This window comes from Rattus rattus, chromosome 1 (genome assembly GCF_011064425.1).
Source record: "Rattus rattus isolate New Zealand chromosome 1, Rrattus_CSIRO_v1, whole genome shotgun sequence".
NCBI classification, from domain to species: domain Eukaryota; kingdom Metazoa; phylum Chordata; class Mammalia; order Rodentia; family Muridae; genus Rattus; species Rattus rattus.
Window position 1 is genome coordinate 82,958,086 of NC_046154.1, and position 17,898 is coordinate 82,975,983.

General features: G+C 42.2%; 1 protein-coding gene across 1 annotated transcript in view; it reads left to right on the plus strand.

Annotated features, from left to right (window-relative positions):
• The window catches only part of Cdk5rap2 (CDK5 regulatory subunit associated protein 2), a 171,848-nt gene that overhangs the window by 74,483 nt on the left and 79,467 nt on the right, over positions 1-17,898 (plus strand). The window contains exons 13-15 of the mRNA XM_032902842.1: positions 3,603-3,773; positions 8,405-8,545; positions 16,696-16,793. Of these exons, the coding sequence (XP_032758733.1) occupies positions 3,603-3,773; positions 8,405-8,545; positions 16,696-16,793 (410 nt within the window). The remainder of the gene's footprint in view (positions 1-3,602; positions 3,774-8,404; positions 8,546-16,695; positions 16,794-17,898) is intronic.

Sequence of the window (17,898 nt, forward strand, 5' to 3'; positions counted from 1 at the left end):
GTATACGTATGCTTGGCGTGCACGTGTGTCTCTGTACTACTTGCATGGATGTGTCACATAGGCCAGAAAAAGGCATCTGATCTCTGGGAATTGGAATTGTGAGCTGCCATGCTAGGCATGACACCAGGGCCTCTAGAGAGCAGCCTCTCCTGTTAACTGACTGCTGGGTTGTCTTCTCTCGTTCCCCCTCTTAGATGGTTCGTAAGGGATCAGCTTTTCTGTGAACTGCTCCAGAAAGCATTGCTGTTTCCTACCTAGCTGCAACGGTTTGCAGGGGGCGGGGCAGAACAGGTAAAACTGCCCACTATATAAATGTGGGTTGTGAAGGAAATGCAGACTTAAAAAGAGTCATGAAGGAGCCTTTCCTATCCTTTCCATTAGCAAATACTGCAGAAACTAGTGCTGACGTGGCTTTGGAACAGGCCTCGAGAGCTTGATTGTTGCACTTGGTTTTTTCTTTCATCGTCGCCACTTTGGAAAAATCCTCAAAATATGTATATCCTTTGACCTGGAAAGCCCTCTCAGAGATCTTCCTGAGAACTTAACTCTAAAGCTGTAATAGAAGAAACCCACAACAATAAAAAGTAGCAATCTGTAATAACATGTCATGTGGAGGCTCACATAGCTGGAGACTGTAAAGATGCAATGCAATGAATTTTGCTATATTTGTTGAAATTGGAAAGTGAGAACATTGTGTAGAATTTGCTTGTTCTGCAGAGCAGGCTGACCAGGTGTGATTATGCCACCATGCCAGCTTTCTTTCTCTTTTCTTCTGTTTTTTAGGTTGTTCTTTGTTCGTCTTCGTTATTTAGTTGCTGTATGTTCTTTGTAGGTCATGATGTAACAGAATAAATTAAGATGGGAAAAATTCCAAACCAAAGTTAAAATATTGTAAACCTCACTGCAGGTGTAAGACGTGTAAAAGAAGCGTCCACAGCTTGAACATGGCTTCAGTTGTTGGCAGGACTAACTTATTCATTAGCATCCTGTTACTGTTGCCTTGGCGTTACAGCTGGCTCCGCGTCTGGATCCTGCATCCACACGTCTAACCAAACTTGAGTAGAAAATTATGTTGATATTCAGCACGTAGAGACTCTGGTCATTATTCCCTAACAATATTATGTAACAGATGTGTACAGCATTTGTGTTGTTATTATAGCAATCTGAGAATGTGGGGAGATTCTATGCAAATATTATACCATTGTAGGAAGGACTTGAGTGTTACTTTTTGTATCCTTCAGGATCCTGCAACCAATCCCCCAGGGACACTAAGGGACAATTTTGTGTATAGAATTAAAAACAAACATCTGACCAAAACTTCTTGACCAAAAACTCCCTCTAGAATAGAATTTTGGTTTACTGTTTAGAGAAGTTCATAATGCGTTTGTAGTCTTATTTTGGATTAAGGATCTAAAATAGCCTCATCTTAGATTTTTGATTAAGAAATGTTTTTCTTTCAAATATTTGGGTGTCTGATTTTGTGATTGTTAACAAAATGTTATTTACCTGATTTCATTATTTTTTAGTTTACCGATGAGCATCCATCCTCACTGCTAGCTATGATTGTAGAGATATCTTCTGCCATCCCTTGCATCTTCACGGCCTCTTGTAGTTATACTGAAGCTGCCTTGGTAACTCAGGATGACCTATGTCTTTTAAAATCAGCTGATGAAATAGCCTGAATTTCATCTGTTTACCTTTATTCCCTTTTGCCATTTAGGGATTGGAATGGGAACATCTCCTGAGGGCATTCTGTCAGAGCAACTAAAATTTTTTTAAAGAATTATAAAATCATTTGTTTGTGAGCTTGTGTGTTTGGGGATTGAACATGGCACCTTGTGCATACTGAGTTTCTTCCACTAGGCCATATCCCCAGCACTGGTTGTGGTATTTTGATGTATTTTAATTACTTGCTCATCCTTATGAAAATTTTATTTTCCCCTCTCAATAGTAGAAAATACTTATTCTGATTGGTTCCCTTGGATATGCTTACTGTAGTTCTTGATCCCTTTCTTTCTCTTGGATATTAAAAGATACCTGGGCTCATCCTTGCTCGCATCCCAAGTCTATAGTTAGTCATCCACTCTCCTGACATGATCTTTATATATCCCACAGTTCCCTGGAGGACCTGTTAAAGTATACAGAGCCGGGTCTACCTCTCTAGAGGTCTGCAGCATTAGTTGCGAGGATGCAGGTGATGCTGTTTTGGGGGCTGCACTTTGGTAAACATAGAAAAAGCATGTTCTTCAGGTGGGGAAGGATTGAGAACACCATGTGGATAGCAGCCAGCCCTTCTCAGTGGAAGGAAGGAAACAGCTCAGTGTAAAGACCTGGATAGCTCATACTCAGATTTCTAATGAGTTTAACTTAGTTTCTGTTTGAATTATTTTCTATTGTGTTGAAAGTCCTAGAACTAAGGAGAGTAACAGCCACTCATTGATAAATACACACATATTATGTGCATATATGCACTTCAGAATACTACTACTAACATTAGTATTTATGAGACAGTCACCTGAAACAGTTTTTCTGTTTGATTAGCTGTCAGGGCCATGCAAAGTCAGACTCACTATTGCTTTGCTTGTTCTGTTTTCAGGTTTGGGGGAATTTTAAAACAGATAATTGTGTAAAAGTTTAAATGACCACATCTGTAAATCTGGTTCTTTTTTTTTTTCTGTAAAGTTGGTTTTTTTGTTTTGTTTTGTTTTTTCTATTTCTTCTATCCAGCTCTCTTCTTTGTCTTATGGGCAACCATTTAGTTTGTGTTGTGGTGAAAGTATGTTCTCTTTCTCCCTTCCTCCACATCTACATTAGTATGTCCTGGGCCTACCCTGGTCTCTTCAGAGAGACCCATTCCTTTTTCTGTGCAGTTTGAGTATTCCTTGGTGAGACTGTGTCACAGCTTATTCCGGTTGATGCACATCTGTTTAGTTGCAGTCATTTGCTTTTCTAAACAATCGTACTCACCAAGTCACCCATACAAGCACCTGTTGTAAGCAATCTTACTGTATATTTTTTTCTGTCTAAAAATCTCTTGCCAAGTGAATTTCTGTGTTACTTTGAGTTTTTTAAATGACCTTTTCTGATTACTTGCATTATAGAATCTCAGGGGAAAAAAAGATGTAAAAAACTTGGAAAAAGGAACGACCTCTTGGAAGGCCCTGTTGTCCCTATGCTCAGGTGTTCTGTTACTGTTTGGATGTTTCTGCTCAGGGTGCTCCCTCGGAGGGCTCGGCATGCAGGAAGCAATGGGCATTGTAGTTTACACATGGCTTGAACGTCTCCACTTGTCTTTACTCATAGTGTGTTTCTAAAAATATTTTACTCTGTATTATTTTCTCTTACCCCCCCCCCATTTTAGGCAGTTTGGTTTTCTGGTTTTTCACCATTATAAATAATACCATACATATAAAAGCTTCTTTAAATTTATGATGTCATGAAAATTGGTTTTTGTAAAACTCTAAATGAGAAAGAAGTCTGTATTTGTTAAATATACTGAACAGCTTGCACTCATCATAACTTGGGAAGCGAAGCCGGTAACAAATTGTCACCTGGAACTTTTTGTCAAGTGAATTCCATTTTTCTTCTGTTTCTTACTCTAGGACCTTAGAAATGAAGTTGAGAAACTACGCAAGGAAGTGTGTGAGAGAGAGAAGGCTGTGGAGAAGCATTACAAGAGTCTTCCAGGCGAAAGCAGTACAAAGTTCCATTCTCAAGAACAAGTGGTCAAAAGTCTGATGGAAAGTGCCTGTCAGGAGGACCTGCTGCTGCAGGTACCATATCATAATTTCTTTTCCTTTCACATGTAAATCGCTTTTTAATTTAGTAGTTTATTCTGAACTCCAAGAACTTTTTCTTTGAGACAGTCTCATGTAACCTGGCTGATCTCAAACTCAGGTGTAGCTGGATTGCTTCAGTTTCTGACTCTTGCCTCCACCATTGAAATATTGGGATTCGAGGCATGGTCTGTCCCTGCCCTTGTAACAGACTTCACTGCTCTCTTTGTGGCACTTACAACTCCCTTTTATCGTATGAGCCTCAGCCAATCGTAGGGGGAACAAGGTCAGGAGGGAAATGCTTACACTGGTCTCACAATAAATGGCATATTTGTGGCTCCATTTGCTCCTGAGCCCAGCCCATTCACAGAGTGGCAAGTACCTCCTCAGTCCTCTGCCCATTTCCTTTCCTGGTTAGTGTTGGAATTCACTTCTTATTGGCCACATAGTGAATTTCTGAGATTCAACCCAGGTAGATTAAACCCAAGTATTTAACAGTGCCTCCTCCTACTGAAACCACATTAAAACAAGAGTTTGGGAATAGTGATGTATAAGCCCACGGAGCTAAGTAGGAGCACTGTGCAGCGGAAGCTGTAGTTAACAGAATTTTGGATGTTATATATACATGAGTGGGAACTGCACGGGATTCATTTTTGCTACTGTAGCACATAGTAAAGTCAATAAGAATTGAACTAACAGGCTACATCCCAAAAAAGACTCAGCAGTTATAAGATGTGGCCAATACTTTGAAAACAGGAGATTTAAATAGGATTCTAGGCAGGTATAGGTGACCCTCTTTTTGTCTCAAGCAAGAGATTTCTGGGGGATCTACAGCAGATCAGTACTGCCCTAGGCATCATTGGAGGCAGCTGAAAGCAAAAATGGCAGTGAATGGAGTGTGCACACCCCAGCCAAGAGATTCCTCCTAGAGGGAAATGGAATGAAAGATGCCGGCGGTTGATGGTTCTTCATTCAAACAGCTGGTTTTCACTTCTATATCTCTGCAGGTCCATACATGCTTCTCCCCCTAGGGTAGACAGGTTCATTGTGTACTAGACTGGATTGGAGGGAGAGAAGCTTAGCTAGGAATGGTGGGTACAGGTCAGCAAAGACACCCCCCACACACATACACACCAGGAACAGCTTCAGTTTAGATGGGGGCAGCAGAGGCTATTTAAACATTTTGGGGGGTGCATAGGTGCTGTTGGGGTGAGTTTACATCATTGTCCAGAACCAAAATGTTGGGGATGCTTTATTTGTATGAGGAGGAATTCCAGGTGCTTCTGGACATGGCCTTATGAGGGGAAAGGAAGTTTAACCCAATTACTGACAACGTAACTTCCTCTGGTGTGTTAAGGGGTAGGAAGCACAGGTCTCTGTACACCATGACATGCAGGCCTGGGGTAGTGGGGGAGCGATTCTATTCCTGCCCATCTCAGAAGGAGATTTCCTAGATTTGACCCCACTCTTGCTCATGGGCTGTTCCTGATCCCATGGCTCCCTGGCCCCACACATCTCTCAGTAAGGATACTTTTGATGTGTCCATTTCCACATTCATAGCGGTTCTGAGTACTTTTAGCATTTAAAAGATGAGTGGCCTAAGTTCAGCAAATGGGAGAGGAGTACATTGAAACGTGGTTTAGTTAGGGTTTTATTGCTCTGAAGAGACACTGTGACCAAAGCAACTCTTACAGAGTATAACATTTCATTGCTGATGGCTTATAGTTTCAGAAATTCACTCCATTATCATAATGACAGGAAGCATTGCTAGGTGCTGGCTGATATGGTGATGGAGAATGGGCTAAGAGTTCTGCATCTTAATCTAAAGGCAGCAGGAGAAGGCTGTCTTGATCACACTGACCAAACTTAAACATATAAATGAGACCTCAAAGCCCTGCTTCCATAGTGACACCCTTCCCCCTAACAAGGCTACACCTTATTGGAGACAATAAGGCCACACATCCTAATAGTGCCACTTTCTATGGGCCAAACATAAGCAAACCACCACAAAGAGGCAAGATAAAACCTTAAAGAGAATGAAGGGTACACAGAAATCGGGCCAGAAGGCTCATGAACATAATCTTACCACTTAGAAGGCTGAGAAAGGTGAACCATTGGTGTAAGGCTAGCCTGGAATGCACAGAGAGTGCCAGGCTAGCCTGGGCTCTAGAATGAGACGCTGTCTATCTATCTGTCTGTTTTTCTTTTAACATATGTAGAAAAAATGGCAACAATAAAAATTATATAGCTTTTTACAACTAAAAATTTGATATTAAAGCATAAGATATAAGATCAGGACCCATGAGGTGGCTCAGTGGGCATAAGTGCTTGTTGCATGAGCCAGATGACCTGAATTTGATCACCAGAACCCACAAAGCGATGGAAGGAGAGATATGACTCCACATAGTTATTCTCTGACCTCAACTAGTGCTGTGGGACACATGCTGTGACGTCACACACACACACACACACACACACACACACACACACACACACACACACAGATGAATAAATAAGATTCGAATTTAATAAAAATAATATCTAGGAAAGAAAAGTGGCATATTGGAAGTTGAATGTATAATTGCCGACTTAAAACATTTACAGTGGAAGAGTTAGAAATTTGAAGATAAAAGTTGTATAAGTTTTCCAGAAAACAGAATTAAAGAAAAAGATAGGGAGAAGGTAAAGATAAGAAAATTAGAGGCATGGTTGAAGAGGTCTAAAATATGACTAATAGGAGCTCCAGGAAGCAGAGCCGGCAGAGCAGTTCCAGGTATCAGGACACCGTGTCCCAGAATGGAAGGGTGAAGAAAGTTCTATATTAAAGAGAGCATCTGAAAGACTTCAGAGAGAGGAGTAACATAGACCATGTAAGAAGAACTGGGCTCAGGATGATACCAGAATTCCCAGCAGCTGCTTTAGACACTGGGATACGGGAGTGATGCTTTCAGACTTTGAGGAAAAAGTGATTTCCAGCCTAGCGTTCTGGCCTCAGCTAGTCTCTGAGCTAGTGTGAGTATAGAGCAAGGTCTTTTTAGATTGGTGGTGCTTAAATTGTCTGTATTGCTTGCACTCTGCAGAAAGTTCTTGGTAGGAAAGCTATATAACCAAGGGAATGACCCAGAAGACACAAAGGGTCCAGAAAATAGGGGTGCCCTAGATGTGCTGAAGGGAAGTCTCGATTAACAGCTGAACTGCTAAGTAGAGTGCCCAAGTTTGGAACTTTGAGGAAGGGTATCATCTAGGATGCTATAGGAAACAGAGAAAATTAATTATTGATGGCTTTGACTATTGGGAGGGACTTTTCTTTATTTTTTTTTTCTGAGAATTTGGAGAAAATTTATACTTTGTAATAATTTTATGAATGAAGTAGGCAAGTAGAACAAAATAGTTACTAACTTCAAGAGTTCAAAGAACGGAACATGGATGGCAGTGTAATCATGATTGCTGTATTACTTGGCTACAATGTAATGTAAAACTCTTTCAACCAGTAATGATATAATTGTTAGGAGAGATCTTGAGGTGTGGAGATAAGTGAGTCAAAAGCTAAATCCTCTGATTGGAGCCAGTTGATAAAATTGAAATGTAAGAAATCAAGAAGCACAAGGAGACTGTCATGGTAACATCTGAATTCAGAACAGAGGTAGTGCCTAAGGAATTACAAGTTGGTTTTGCCTGGGATTGAGACTTTGATGTGAAAACTGGGAAGGGAGTGGGCTACTATTTTCTTGTTAAGCTTTACTGTATGGTTTGCTAGGTCAAAACATGGCAATGATGAAGGTACAGTTGTACCAACACAATTCTAGAGCGGCAGTGTTGGCAGATTTCTAGTTCTTCATTTTAGAGTTCAGTGGGATCTTACAGAGAGCTGCCCATTTCTCCCTTGTGGGTACCAAATTCCTTCTAAATGATTGGCATGTTAAATAAATTCTGATCCATGCACAGGACATAGATGTGGATCTTAACCCTTGCTTTCCCACCAAAAAGTGAAAACTCTGGTTTAGGAATCTCTAGGTTGGGAATAGATTCTGAACTTGAACTTGGCCAGACCAGAGATGTAGTCTCCCATACGGTTGTTTTATTGGATCTAGGCTGGTGAGGGGCCACAAGAAGAGTTGTATATCATGGAGAAGGAGCATCATATATGAACATACCCTAATGTGTATATGCAGTCGCAGCCTTTTCTCCCTTGTGCTTATGGATGGATGAAGTTTGTAGTTTCAAAGGAGACTAAGACTTTATTAGACTTAAATATGAAAGCCCTCTACTTGCCCATCATGTTGACTGTAGGAAATGACCCAGGGGTCATTCAGTGAGCAGGGTGGTCCCAGGGATGAAAACAGTTCACTTAATGACAGTCACTGCAGTAAGTAACATCAGTTCATGAACAGCCACCATCCTCTGCCACCTTGTTGGCATTCCGCTTGCTCTCACAGTAATAACCAGCAGATTGTGACATTGCATCACAGCTGGGTTAGTTGACTAATATTTTGGGATGATGGAATTATTTAGGGGACATAAGGACTTTGTGACAAAATAAGATACCTCCCCTAAAAGAGTTTAAGAAAAAATCTGTTAATATTCTTTTCTTGATGAAAACTTTCTTGTGATTTGTTTCATTTCCTTAGAAATCCAATGAAAAAGATTTGGAAGCAATACAGCAGAACTGTTATTTAATGACTGCAGAGGAGCTCAAGTTTGGGAGCGATGGCTTAATAACAGAAAAGTGTTCTCAGCAGTCACCAGACAGCAAACTCATCTTCTCCAAGGCAAGCTCGACTGAAATTGGTGTTCACATGTGAATGTATTCATCTTCTTTTCCGAAACTTGTTTGATAAGTTTCTTTGATGTAGAGACTCTCCAGTGCCTTCTTGCTAATAATTGAGCTTGCAACAAGTGGGAGGGAGAGGGTTTGTCTAGCAGCTCTGCAAATTAGTATCCTTTGTCTGAGCATTCCTGTTTGCTGTGCACTTGAAACTGAGAAATCCCACCTTGCTGGGAGAGTAGCCTGATATCTGCTCCATTAAAGGTCATCTCCTGAGAAATGTTGGGTTGTAAGCAGTAAGGAAGTTGTCCTGCAGAAATGCTGGCACTTCCTTATCTTGCCCCACATTGGTAGTCTAATCTACCTTAACTGTCTTTGTCCACCCTTGCTTTGAATAAGGACATAGGACATTATTGTATTAACTATGAGCTTTGGACATTGTAGCTGGCCAGGTTCTTAGTTCTTCTCACCCGACAATATTGACTCGGTTTACATTCTGCTCCGTGGCCTGTTACCTCCCGTCTTAATCTCATCCTGGTACCTGCTTCTTCTTCCATGTCCAGATGGCCTCTGACTTCCAGCTCCCACCTCACTACTCTTCCAGGCTAGCTCCAGCCGAGCTGTACTACCAAAATCTCATAAAAAATATGTCTCTGTGTTCTTCTTCAGAGCCAAGGGTGGGTATAGACAGTTATAGTAACTGTCTCCATTGCTCTAAATGCACTGGGGAGCTTACTAGCTCCTGAAAGCACTGTCGTCTCAGTGTGCCTTTGCTTATGTCTGCCTATCTGCCTTGGTGGGATTTTGTTTATCTTTTAACCCCTGAGTATCCTTGCAGACCCCTGCCTAGCGGTGACTTTCTCTAATCTTACAGGGTTGTCCTTGGCCCCTCTTTTATAGCACACTCCTCCTCTAGTTGCTCTTATTGGCTTCATCTTTCTGCTTCTCCCCTGGGCCAGATGCAGCACCACGGGCAGGCACTCCAGGGGTCAAAACTGGTGCTTATCTCTAAATCCAGTGCTCAGCCCTATACTTGGCCCTGGAAATATGCATTGAGTGATTATATAAATGATGCAGTGCGGCAGCCTGAGTGCAAAAGAAGAGATGTTAACCATAGGTCAGGTTCTTTAAACCTTTTAAAAATTAGGCAAATTAGTTCTCTTATTCATAGTTGATTGTGACTTATTGTTTTGTGAAAGGTGTTTCTCAAAATAATGAAAAAACTGGAGAGCATGGGCCTCATCCATCAGTGCAGATGTAGACCTTAGGTTGGCACAGAGCTAGAGGCTGCCCTTGTGCCCTTGTGCCATACCATTCTGTATTTATCCACTTGTGGAGTGGACAGTTAAAGGCCCATGGGGAGGAACCAGAGTGGCTGTGGTGGTTGTAGTGGATGGGTAGGCTGTGATTTGTTTTCTAGTGGGCACAGAAATATTTTTGCAGACAGTACCTTCTTGGAGCTGAAGTAAAATACCTGGTCCTGAGCATGGCTGGATGTAGAGAGTGAAGCCCCAGTTGGCTCTGAGCATTTTGTGTCTTGGTTCCTGGAGGATCCTCATGAGAATGTGAGCATGGTTGAGAAGATCTCTTCAGCTGCCCGGGAATCTGAGCCTGGGCTTTATTCCTGTTTCTGTCAGCCCATTTAGGGCAAGTCCAAAAACTGTCTCAGCCACTGTTTATTGTTTGTTTGTTTTTTAATTTGGACCACAGTTCGCGGAACTTTGAGATGCACAAGACTTGTAAAAGGTAGCCTGTTTTGAAAGCAAACAGTTTAGATCAGGTAGTGTCCTGGCTAATTTTATATTAACCTGACATAGGCTAGAGTCACTTGAAAGGAGGGAGCCTGAATTGAGAAAAAAATGCCTCCATAAGGTCCAGCTGTGGGATATTTTCTTAATTAGTCATTGGTGGGGGAGGACCCAGCCATTCTGGGTGGGACTATCCCTGGGTTGCTGGTCCTAGGTTCTATAAGAAAGCAGGCTGAATAAGCCGTGGAGAGCAAGCCAGTAAGAAGCACCCCTTCATGGCTTCTCCATCACCTCTTGCCTCCAGCTCCCTGCCCTGCTTAAATTCTTGGCCTTACTTCCTCCTATAATGAACTATGAATGTAAGCCAAAAGGGGGTGTAAGCCCTTTCCTCCCCAACTTGCTTTTAGTCATAGTGTTTCATTGCAACAATAGGAATCCAACTAAAACAGATAGTTTAGAGGAATAGATCTTCACTGACTTACATCATGTACTTATACTTTGCTTTTGGAATATCATTTTAGGTTCTGTATAGTTCATTGAATAGAATGTTTATAATCTTATGAAACAGGTTGAATAGTTTAATATTTTATGTATGTATGTATGTATGTATGTATGTATGTATGTATGTATGTATGTATGTATGTATTTTATCCTGAGTAATGTCTGTCCCTCATATAACCATGGGTACCAGGACATTACATGGACATTTAGTGTATCCACATCTTGGCAGTTTTTAAATTACTGGGCAAAATGCTGAAGTATTTGACAAAGGATTTAATTCTGTTGTGCAGGGCTAATTGCAAATTGCAGATAAGGAATTGTAAATTACACTTCAGAATTGTAAATTTCTGGGTGTCAATTTAAGAACTCCTGGCTGTTACAGCCTTACTGTATCTGCTCTATTCCCTTAAGAAAAGTTTGCTTTTCAAATGGTTGTTCTTTCTGTGTAGAAAATGTGGATTTCTTCTGCTATGCCCTTGGCCATTTTGTGTTGATTTAGGATTTATCCTCTGCCCATTTTTACAAAGAGCTCAAGGCTATGGTGGTGTTTCTGTTCCTGTTAAGCATGTGTGATCCTGAGAATTAATGCTTAGGCGATCAGGGAACTGAAGAAGAGGGCGTGAAGTTCTCTGGCTATATGTGACTTGCCACAGGCGTGATTTCTAACTTTGTTGTTGACCTGGTTGGGATATGCGGCTGCATTTGTGAGTATTAAAATAAATGTCTTTGTTGCAGGGTTGTGACACAGCTGCTGAAATAGGCCCGGTCCATCTACTAGGTCACCAAATTGCCCTGATTAGCAGGAAGTGATGTATTAAGCCTTCTCTTTACTGGTCTGCTGTCTCTTCAGATTGTGTTCTGTACTGTACACGTGTTTTCCTGAAGTCATTCTGAACTGGTGGCAGAGCAGAAAGTACCCCTACCCTTGTTGGGTATGATGTCAGTCATGCTACTTGAGATCTTTGGCCTTTGTCAAATCACCAGAGCTTTCGAAAATGTGCCTTCCTAGTCTTTAGAGATAATAGAGAAATGCTAGTAAATTTGCTCTGGGTTGAGTACTCCAGAAGCTAGCATAGGACAGTTTGAGGACAGCTATGAAGAGTGACTTTGATTGTGAACAAACTGAAGGTTCTCATAGGTACCATGTCGGAGATTCTGGGAAAACTTGAGGGAGTGCCAAGGACTTTCAGGTCAAAACACTTTGACTTAGTGTAGACCCTGCCATTCCTAAATGGGTATGAGATGTCTCTGTCTGAATCTTAGAATCCCCAAGAGACAGTTGTGCTGGTTTAACAAGAGCCCAGGGCCTTGTGCAGAGGAGCAGTATCTTCCTATGGACTGCTGTTATGTTTCTAGCACATTCTCATGAGGCAAAATATTGATGAGTGGGTATTTACTCCCAGGGCTGTGGAGGATGCACTGCAGAGCCACACGTGAAGATGTGTGCCAAGTGTCTGTGCCGAGAGACCTCCTGTTGAGCTGTTCCTGATTGGAGATGCTGGTGGAGAGGTTGATGGCACCTGCTCAGCGGGTGTCTCACTGCCCACCATCCCTAGGCAGCCTAGCTCTCCTCTGTGCCAAGGAAATCTACTGGCTGTCAGCTCTGCTGAGGGAGCCAAATGACTTCATTCTAATGGGGCATGAGTCAGCGCAGGGGAATAGGTGATTGATGAAATGGGACGCAAATGGCTCCGAAGAGTTCATTTATTTAACATGGGTGAGCAATTTGCTTCTAGGAAGACATTGACTCACTCTGACTTCCATTATGCAAAATATCCACAGGAATCTCTGCTCTTAAGATTCATATCAGTCCCTGTGTTCCCCTCTTACCTATTTAATCATCAGTTCAGCGAGTGTTTATGGCAGGATTTGATTTGTGCCAGACACCAGGCCTGGTTTAGGATAACTGCTGTATGCATTGCTTAGACTGAACAGGTGGTTGGCACAGAAGCTCTGGGTGCAAGTGAATGGGTGCTTCAGGACCAGATGAGGGCACCTTTCTTGGCTAGAGAAGAGTCCCTGTGAGGCTGATCTGGAGAAGAGCCTATGAGGTTTACTGGAGTGTCGCTGGAGAGTGGTAAGCAATGTCTCTCCATCTCTAAGGTCTCTGAGGGTCTTTGAGGCGTGGGGAGGGAAGTCTAAGATGGAAGGCAGGAAAAAGAATGAAGACAGAAGCTAAGGAGTGTGGTGGTGGGCTGAAGAGTTGGTGCCACTGCCAGGAAAAAGAGGAGAGGAGAGCGGGCCTGGGAATTGGGGCCTTGACATGGCAGTGCCTTCTCTGTGGCTCAGTGCCTGGTCTATTGAGATTCTCTCCACTAGAATTCCATATTTTTCACTCTATCTTTTGACCTTTGGTTAACTTTGACATCACATACAAGTCTATATGCTGACTACTGATTATTAGTTAAGTGGACTGACTCAGTTACAACTGAGCAGATTGATATATAATAGCTGTACGGGATTTCTATGAAGTAACTATAACTAGCACAACTCCAGAACATTGGAATGGTACTTAGGACTGACACCAAGTGTCCGCTCCATTCCAGGCACCATATCAATTGACTCACTTAAGTTTTTAGCCTCCTGAGACAGGTATGGATGTGCTGAGGAGCCCATGCAGTACTTCATGATCCTGATATTGACCACCCTCCTTGTGTCTTCATTTCTAGCACTGGGGGAAGGGTGTCTGTCATCTCTATACCCAGCTGTATTCAGATTCAATAAGAGACTACTTGGAGAGTATCTAGCATAATACGCCTATAAAGTCAGCATAGCTAGTAACGGGACAGGCAGAAATGGCGTACTATGAGACAGGATACAATGATTACACCAAAGATTTGGTGTCTCTCCTTGTCCTGATGTCCTTTCAGGTGTTTATTTGCAGGCAAGCACTGAGAGAGCCCCATGGGACACTGGTCTATGCAGAAGCATTTAGGAGTACTTGGGCCAGTGGCTTGTGGTATGATTTACAGAAGTGCCAGATTATCTACCTGAGTGTTAGCATCTAAGACCTAGCTCAGTGGTTTGTTTTTCAACTCTGAATCAGCCTAGGGCTGATTTGCTGGGGTTGGAAGAACAGCCCTGTTCTCCTTGGTCAGGGTGCTTAGCCTTTTGCCCACTGCATTTCTTTGGCAGTCCAGAGTAAGCCAAAAGACCCATATTCTAGAAAAAATTCTTTAAATGCACAGAATTTATATATGCATTGGCTTATGAAGTGAACCAATATATTGAAATTCAGCTATAAAAGTATAGAAAATTTTCTAGAGAAATGATATTTTTAATTAATATATTTAAATAACAAGATTTAACAGTGAGGGTAGTGACCACAGTATCTTTGAAGTAGTAAGAAGAATGAATGTTCTGAAATATCTTTGGCACTTACAAATAACCGCCTTTAGCTGCCAGGGTCATAGAGCTGGTAGCCTTAATGTTCATGTGGAACTGCAACAGAAGAGATTGGTGGTTTCCCTTAGAGGTTAGTGAGTGGTGTTCTCTGGTCACATTTGTGTGAGTGCCCTCTGTGTCAGCGAGGTTGAGAAGGATGTGAGCAGCAGCCTTCACTTTTCCACGGACTGGGTGTTCTCCTAACATTTGGGCAGCAGACATTCGCCTTGCTACCACAGCAGGAAATGAGCACAGACTCCTCGGTGCCTTCTAGTTCTCAGGCTTATTCACAGTTTATCGGCTGTCTCAGGGACCCTTTGCACAAAGGTCTGACTTGGGATCCCATCTTGAGATTTCCAGTCTTGATTCTTTAGTCCATGGCCCTGGTCGTTTGAAGTGTGCAGAATGGTGACTGTGCTCTTCTTGCTGCTGGCTGTGTTTGGTGATTTGGTTTAGTTGGTGCATCTTTTGTGGAGGTACCAGAGTGGTGATGCTGTGTTCACAGTCTCTCTTCTTTTACGCTACGAAGTCTGTGTGTTTACTTGTTAGCTGTGCTGGCTTTGAAGACTGCGTCTTCAGGCTCTTCACCCTCCAGTTACCCTGTCTTTCTGTGTAGTAAGGACTAATTTAGGGGTAGTGTCTGTAAATAGCCTAATATTCTAAGACTCACCCTACAGTTTTAGCATCCCTTCGTGCCTGTTGGCTGAATTGTTTATTACCAAGATGGGTGCCAAATGGATATGCTTTCTGATCCCGTCATTCTTCTTACCAATATTAACCACTTTACTATAAAGCAAAGCCTCTTCTCATGTATCCATTTGTATTAATTTTGGACTTTGTAATTTAATTATTTTGGTGTTCTAATTGTCTCATGTTTGGCAAATAAGAGCTTTAAAGTGACTTTTGTAACTTCTAGACAGCTTTTCATCATTATTTAGACATCTACCTCTCTATTAGCTTTCTTAGATTATAGTTGATAAATAATCAGGTTTTGGTGACTGGGATGTAATTTAGTGCCATATGGAAAGCTTAACTAGCATGCACAATTCTCTGGGTTCAGTCCTTAGCAGCAGTAACGCACACGCGCGCGCGCGCGCGCGCGCGCACACACACACACACACACACACACATCACATAGTATCACACATATAGATACAGACACACACTTAAATTTATACAGTTAGCTATTGTGATAATCACCATAATCAAGATAGTTAACACATTCATCACCTCACAGTGTTATCTTTCCCCATGGTGTTTAAAGATCTACCCTTTTAGCAGATGTCAAGTATGTGGGACTCAGTTGTTCACCTTGGTCATCTTGCTGTGCACCACATCTCTGGTACTTACTTGTATAACTGAGACCCTGTTTGATACCTTGCACCTTTGTTTTGTCCTCTTGCAGAGGCTCTGGCAATCACTGCCCAGATCTTAAAGCATGTACCTTTTGACACAACAGAATGCTGGAGACACATTTTGATTTTTTTCTGTTGAGTACTGAGGTTAGCCATTTCTCCAAATGTCTCTAGTCCCTTAGCATAATTTATCCTAATCTGCTCCATAATTCCAAGAAGTGGTAGTTATTGTCAATTAATTTTTAGGTGGAAATGCCCAAGCCATTAATTAGCAACTTTTCAAATCCCCAAACTGCTAAGTGGTTGCACTAGAATTTGCATTTGATGGCAAAATAATGTTTATGAATGGGGAACCGCCAAACTGTACCCCCATTTCATAACAGAGGTGCTAAGCCTCATGGGTTTGCAATCTGCTTTCCCAAGGCTATACAAATTAGCAGTGGTCCAGCCCAGCCTCTGTCATCACTGTTCTGGACACCTCTCAAATTCCACTCACTGGTCCTCTTCCACTCTCCTGTATATCTTGTGTTTCAAGTCTTACTAGGTTTTGGTTTGTGAGGTTTTCTGTGGAGCAGCAGAAAGTGTAGTGAGGCATTGCTAGAGTGTCGTGAAGTCAGAGGCAGTGGCTCTAACAGCTTTTGGGTGTTGGGATCATGGCTCTACTTTGTGTTGAGTATTAGTTAGCTTCATAGAAACACACAAGATAACTTATAAAGGGAAAAGGCTTGGTTTAGCTTACAGTTTTGGAGGTTGCAGCCCAGGATTGGGCTGTTAGGTTGTGTTGGGAAGGCAATGAAGGGGAACATCTGGTAGAAGAACTGCTCATTTCAGGTCTAGGAAGCAAAAGTGAGAAGGGGTGAGGTCCTACAGTTCCTTTAAGGGTGCATCCTCAATTACCCTAGGACTTTCCACCATACTCCATGTCTCAAAACTTTTATCACCTCCCAATCGAAACACCTATGATGGCCTTCTGGGAAGTATGGAGACTGTCATTCCCCTCTCCTCCTGCAGGTGGTGCTGTGTTACTATGACCTGAACTTGAGTCTGGCTCAAAGCCTGCAGTCTGTGGTTTTAAAAATCCAGAGCTAGCCACATGTGTTTGCATAATGGCAAGCCATCTTCCTTGGCTTCTGCCCCTAATGTCAGATGCCCATTGTCTTTTCCAGGAAAAGCAACAATCAGAGTATGAAAGGCTGACTGGAGACTTAAAGACAGAAAAGAACGTCTATGCCCATCTGGCAAAGAATCTGCAGGACACAGACAGGTAAGTGATTCTCTTCAGACACCACAGCTACACATACTTCCTGATTAGTGCTGCTGGTTTCTGAGCAAGAAAAGCCCCACCTGACTTAGCAATCCTTCAAAGAAGTTAGCTAGTGAACATCTCTTTTAATGGTCAGCTATATCAATTTTCAATCAAGAGTTGCCTATGAGAACAATAAAATAAAAAAGAATATTTGCTCAGAGTTTCAGTTCTTCATTGTGTATTTAGGAGGTTGTTTTATGTGTCTACTCTTAGATGTTCCTTATAGCTGTTGCATGGGGAAAATACTAATGAAACCAAGAAAGGTTAGGTGACTTGTCCAGTATCACACAGGCATTAGCAGAGCCCTGGGACCTAGCCACATCTCCATGTCTTTGAATGACTCATGTCTGTAGAATTGCTAAAATGATTTATTGTCTTTGAAGGGTGGTGAGGACTGTCAGCTGAAGCCAGTGGTATTCCTGTTAGCCTCCTGCCCTAGCTCCACCTCTGTGTCCCCAGTGGGTAGCCTGTCCTGTTTGCACATCTGTAGTAATCGGTCTTTACTCAGGATCGTTATAATTGAAAGACAATGGTATCTAGTATTCATTTCAAAACAGTAGAGAAACAGAAGTGGGTGGTGATTATGATGTAACAAGATTGGCCACAGTTTCCTGATTATGCATCAGTGGAATAGAGAGGTGGAAAAAGGACTCATTATTTTAGTTTGCCTTTTTCTGAATATACCCCAAAATTTCCATAGTTAAAAGCATGACCCTTCTTTTTCTTTTACCTATGCCTTTGCCCTTGCCACACTGGGCCCTTAAATATTCCCTGGGCTATGTGCACCTGCCTTCATCATGCCCTGCTGTTTCCTGCCCTACTAGCCCAGTGTTTCCCTGCTCTGTCTTAAATACCCCTTCATAACAAGCCCAAGTGTCTCTCTGTTAGGAGGCTCATCCACTCCCCAAGCCTGTTGCCTCTCTGTGTCCCCACCTTTTCTCCTGGGGCAGGATTATATGCAGGGACCAGTTCCTTAAGCAAGGCAGAGCAGGTGCTCTATTTAGGAATGCCTCCTCCAGCACTGATCTTCCTGGTTATAAAGTAATTTTCAGACTTTAAATCT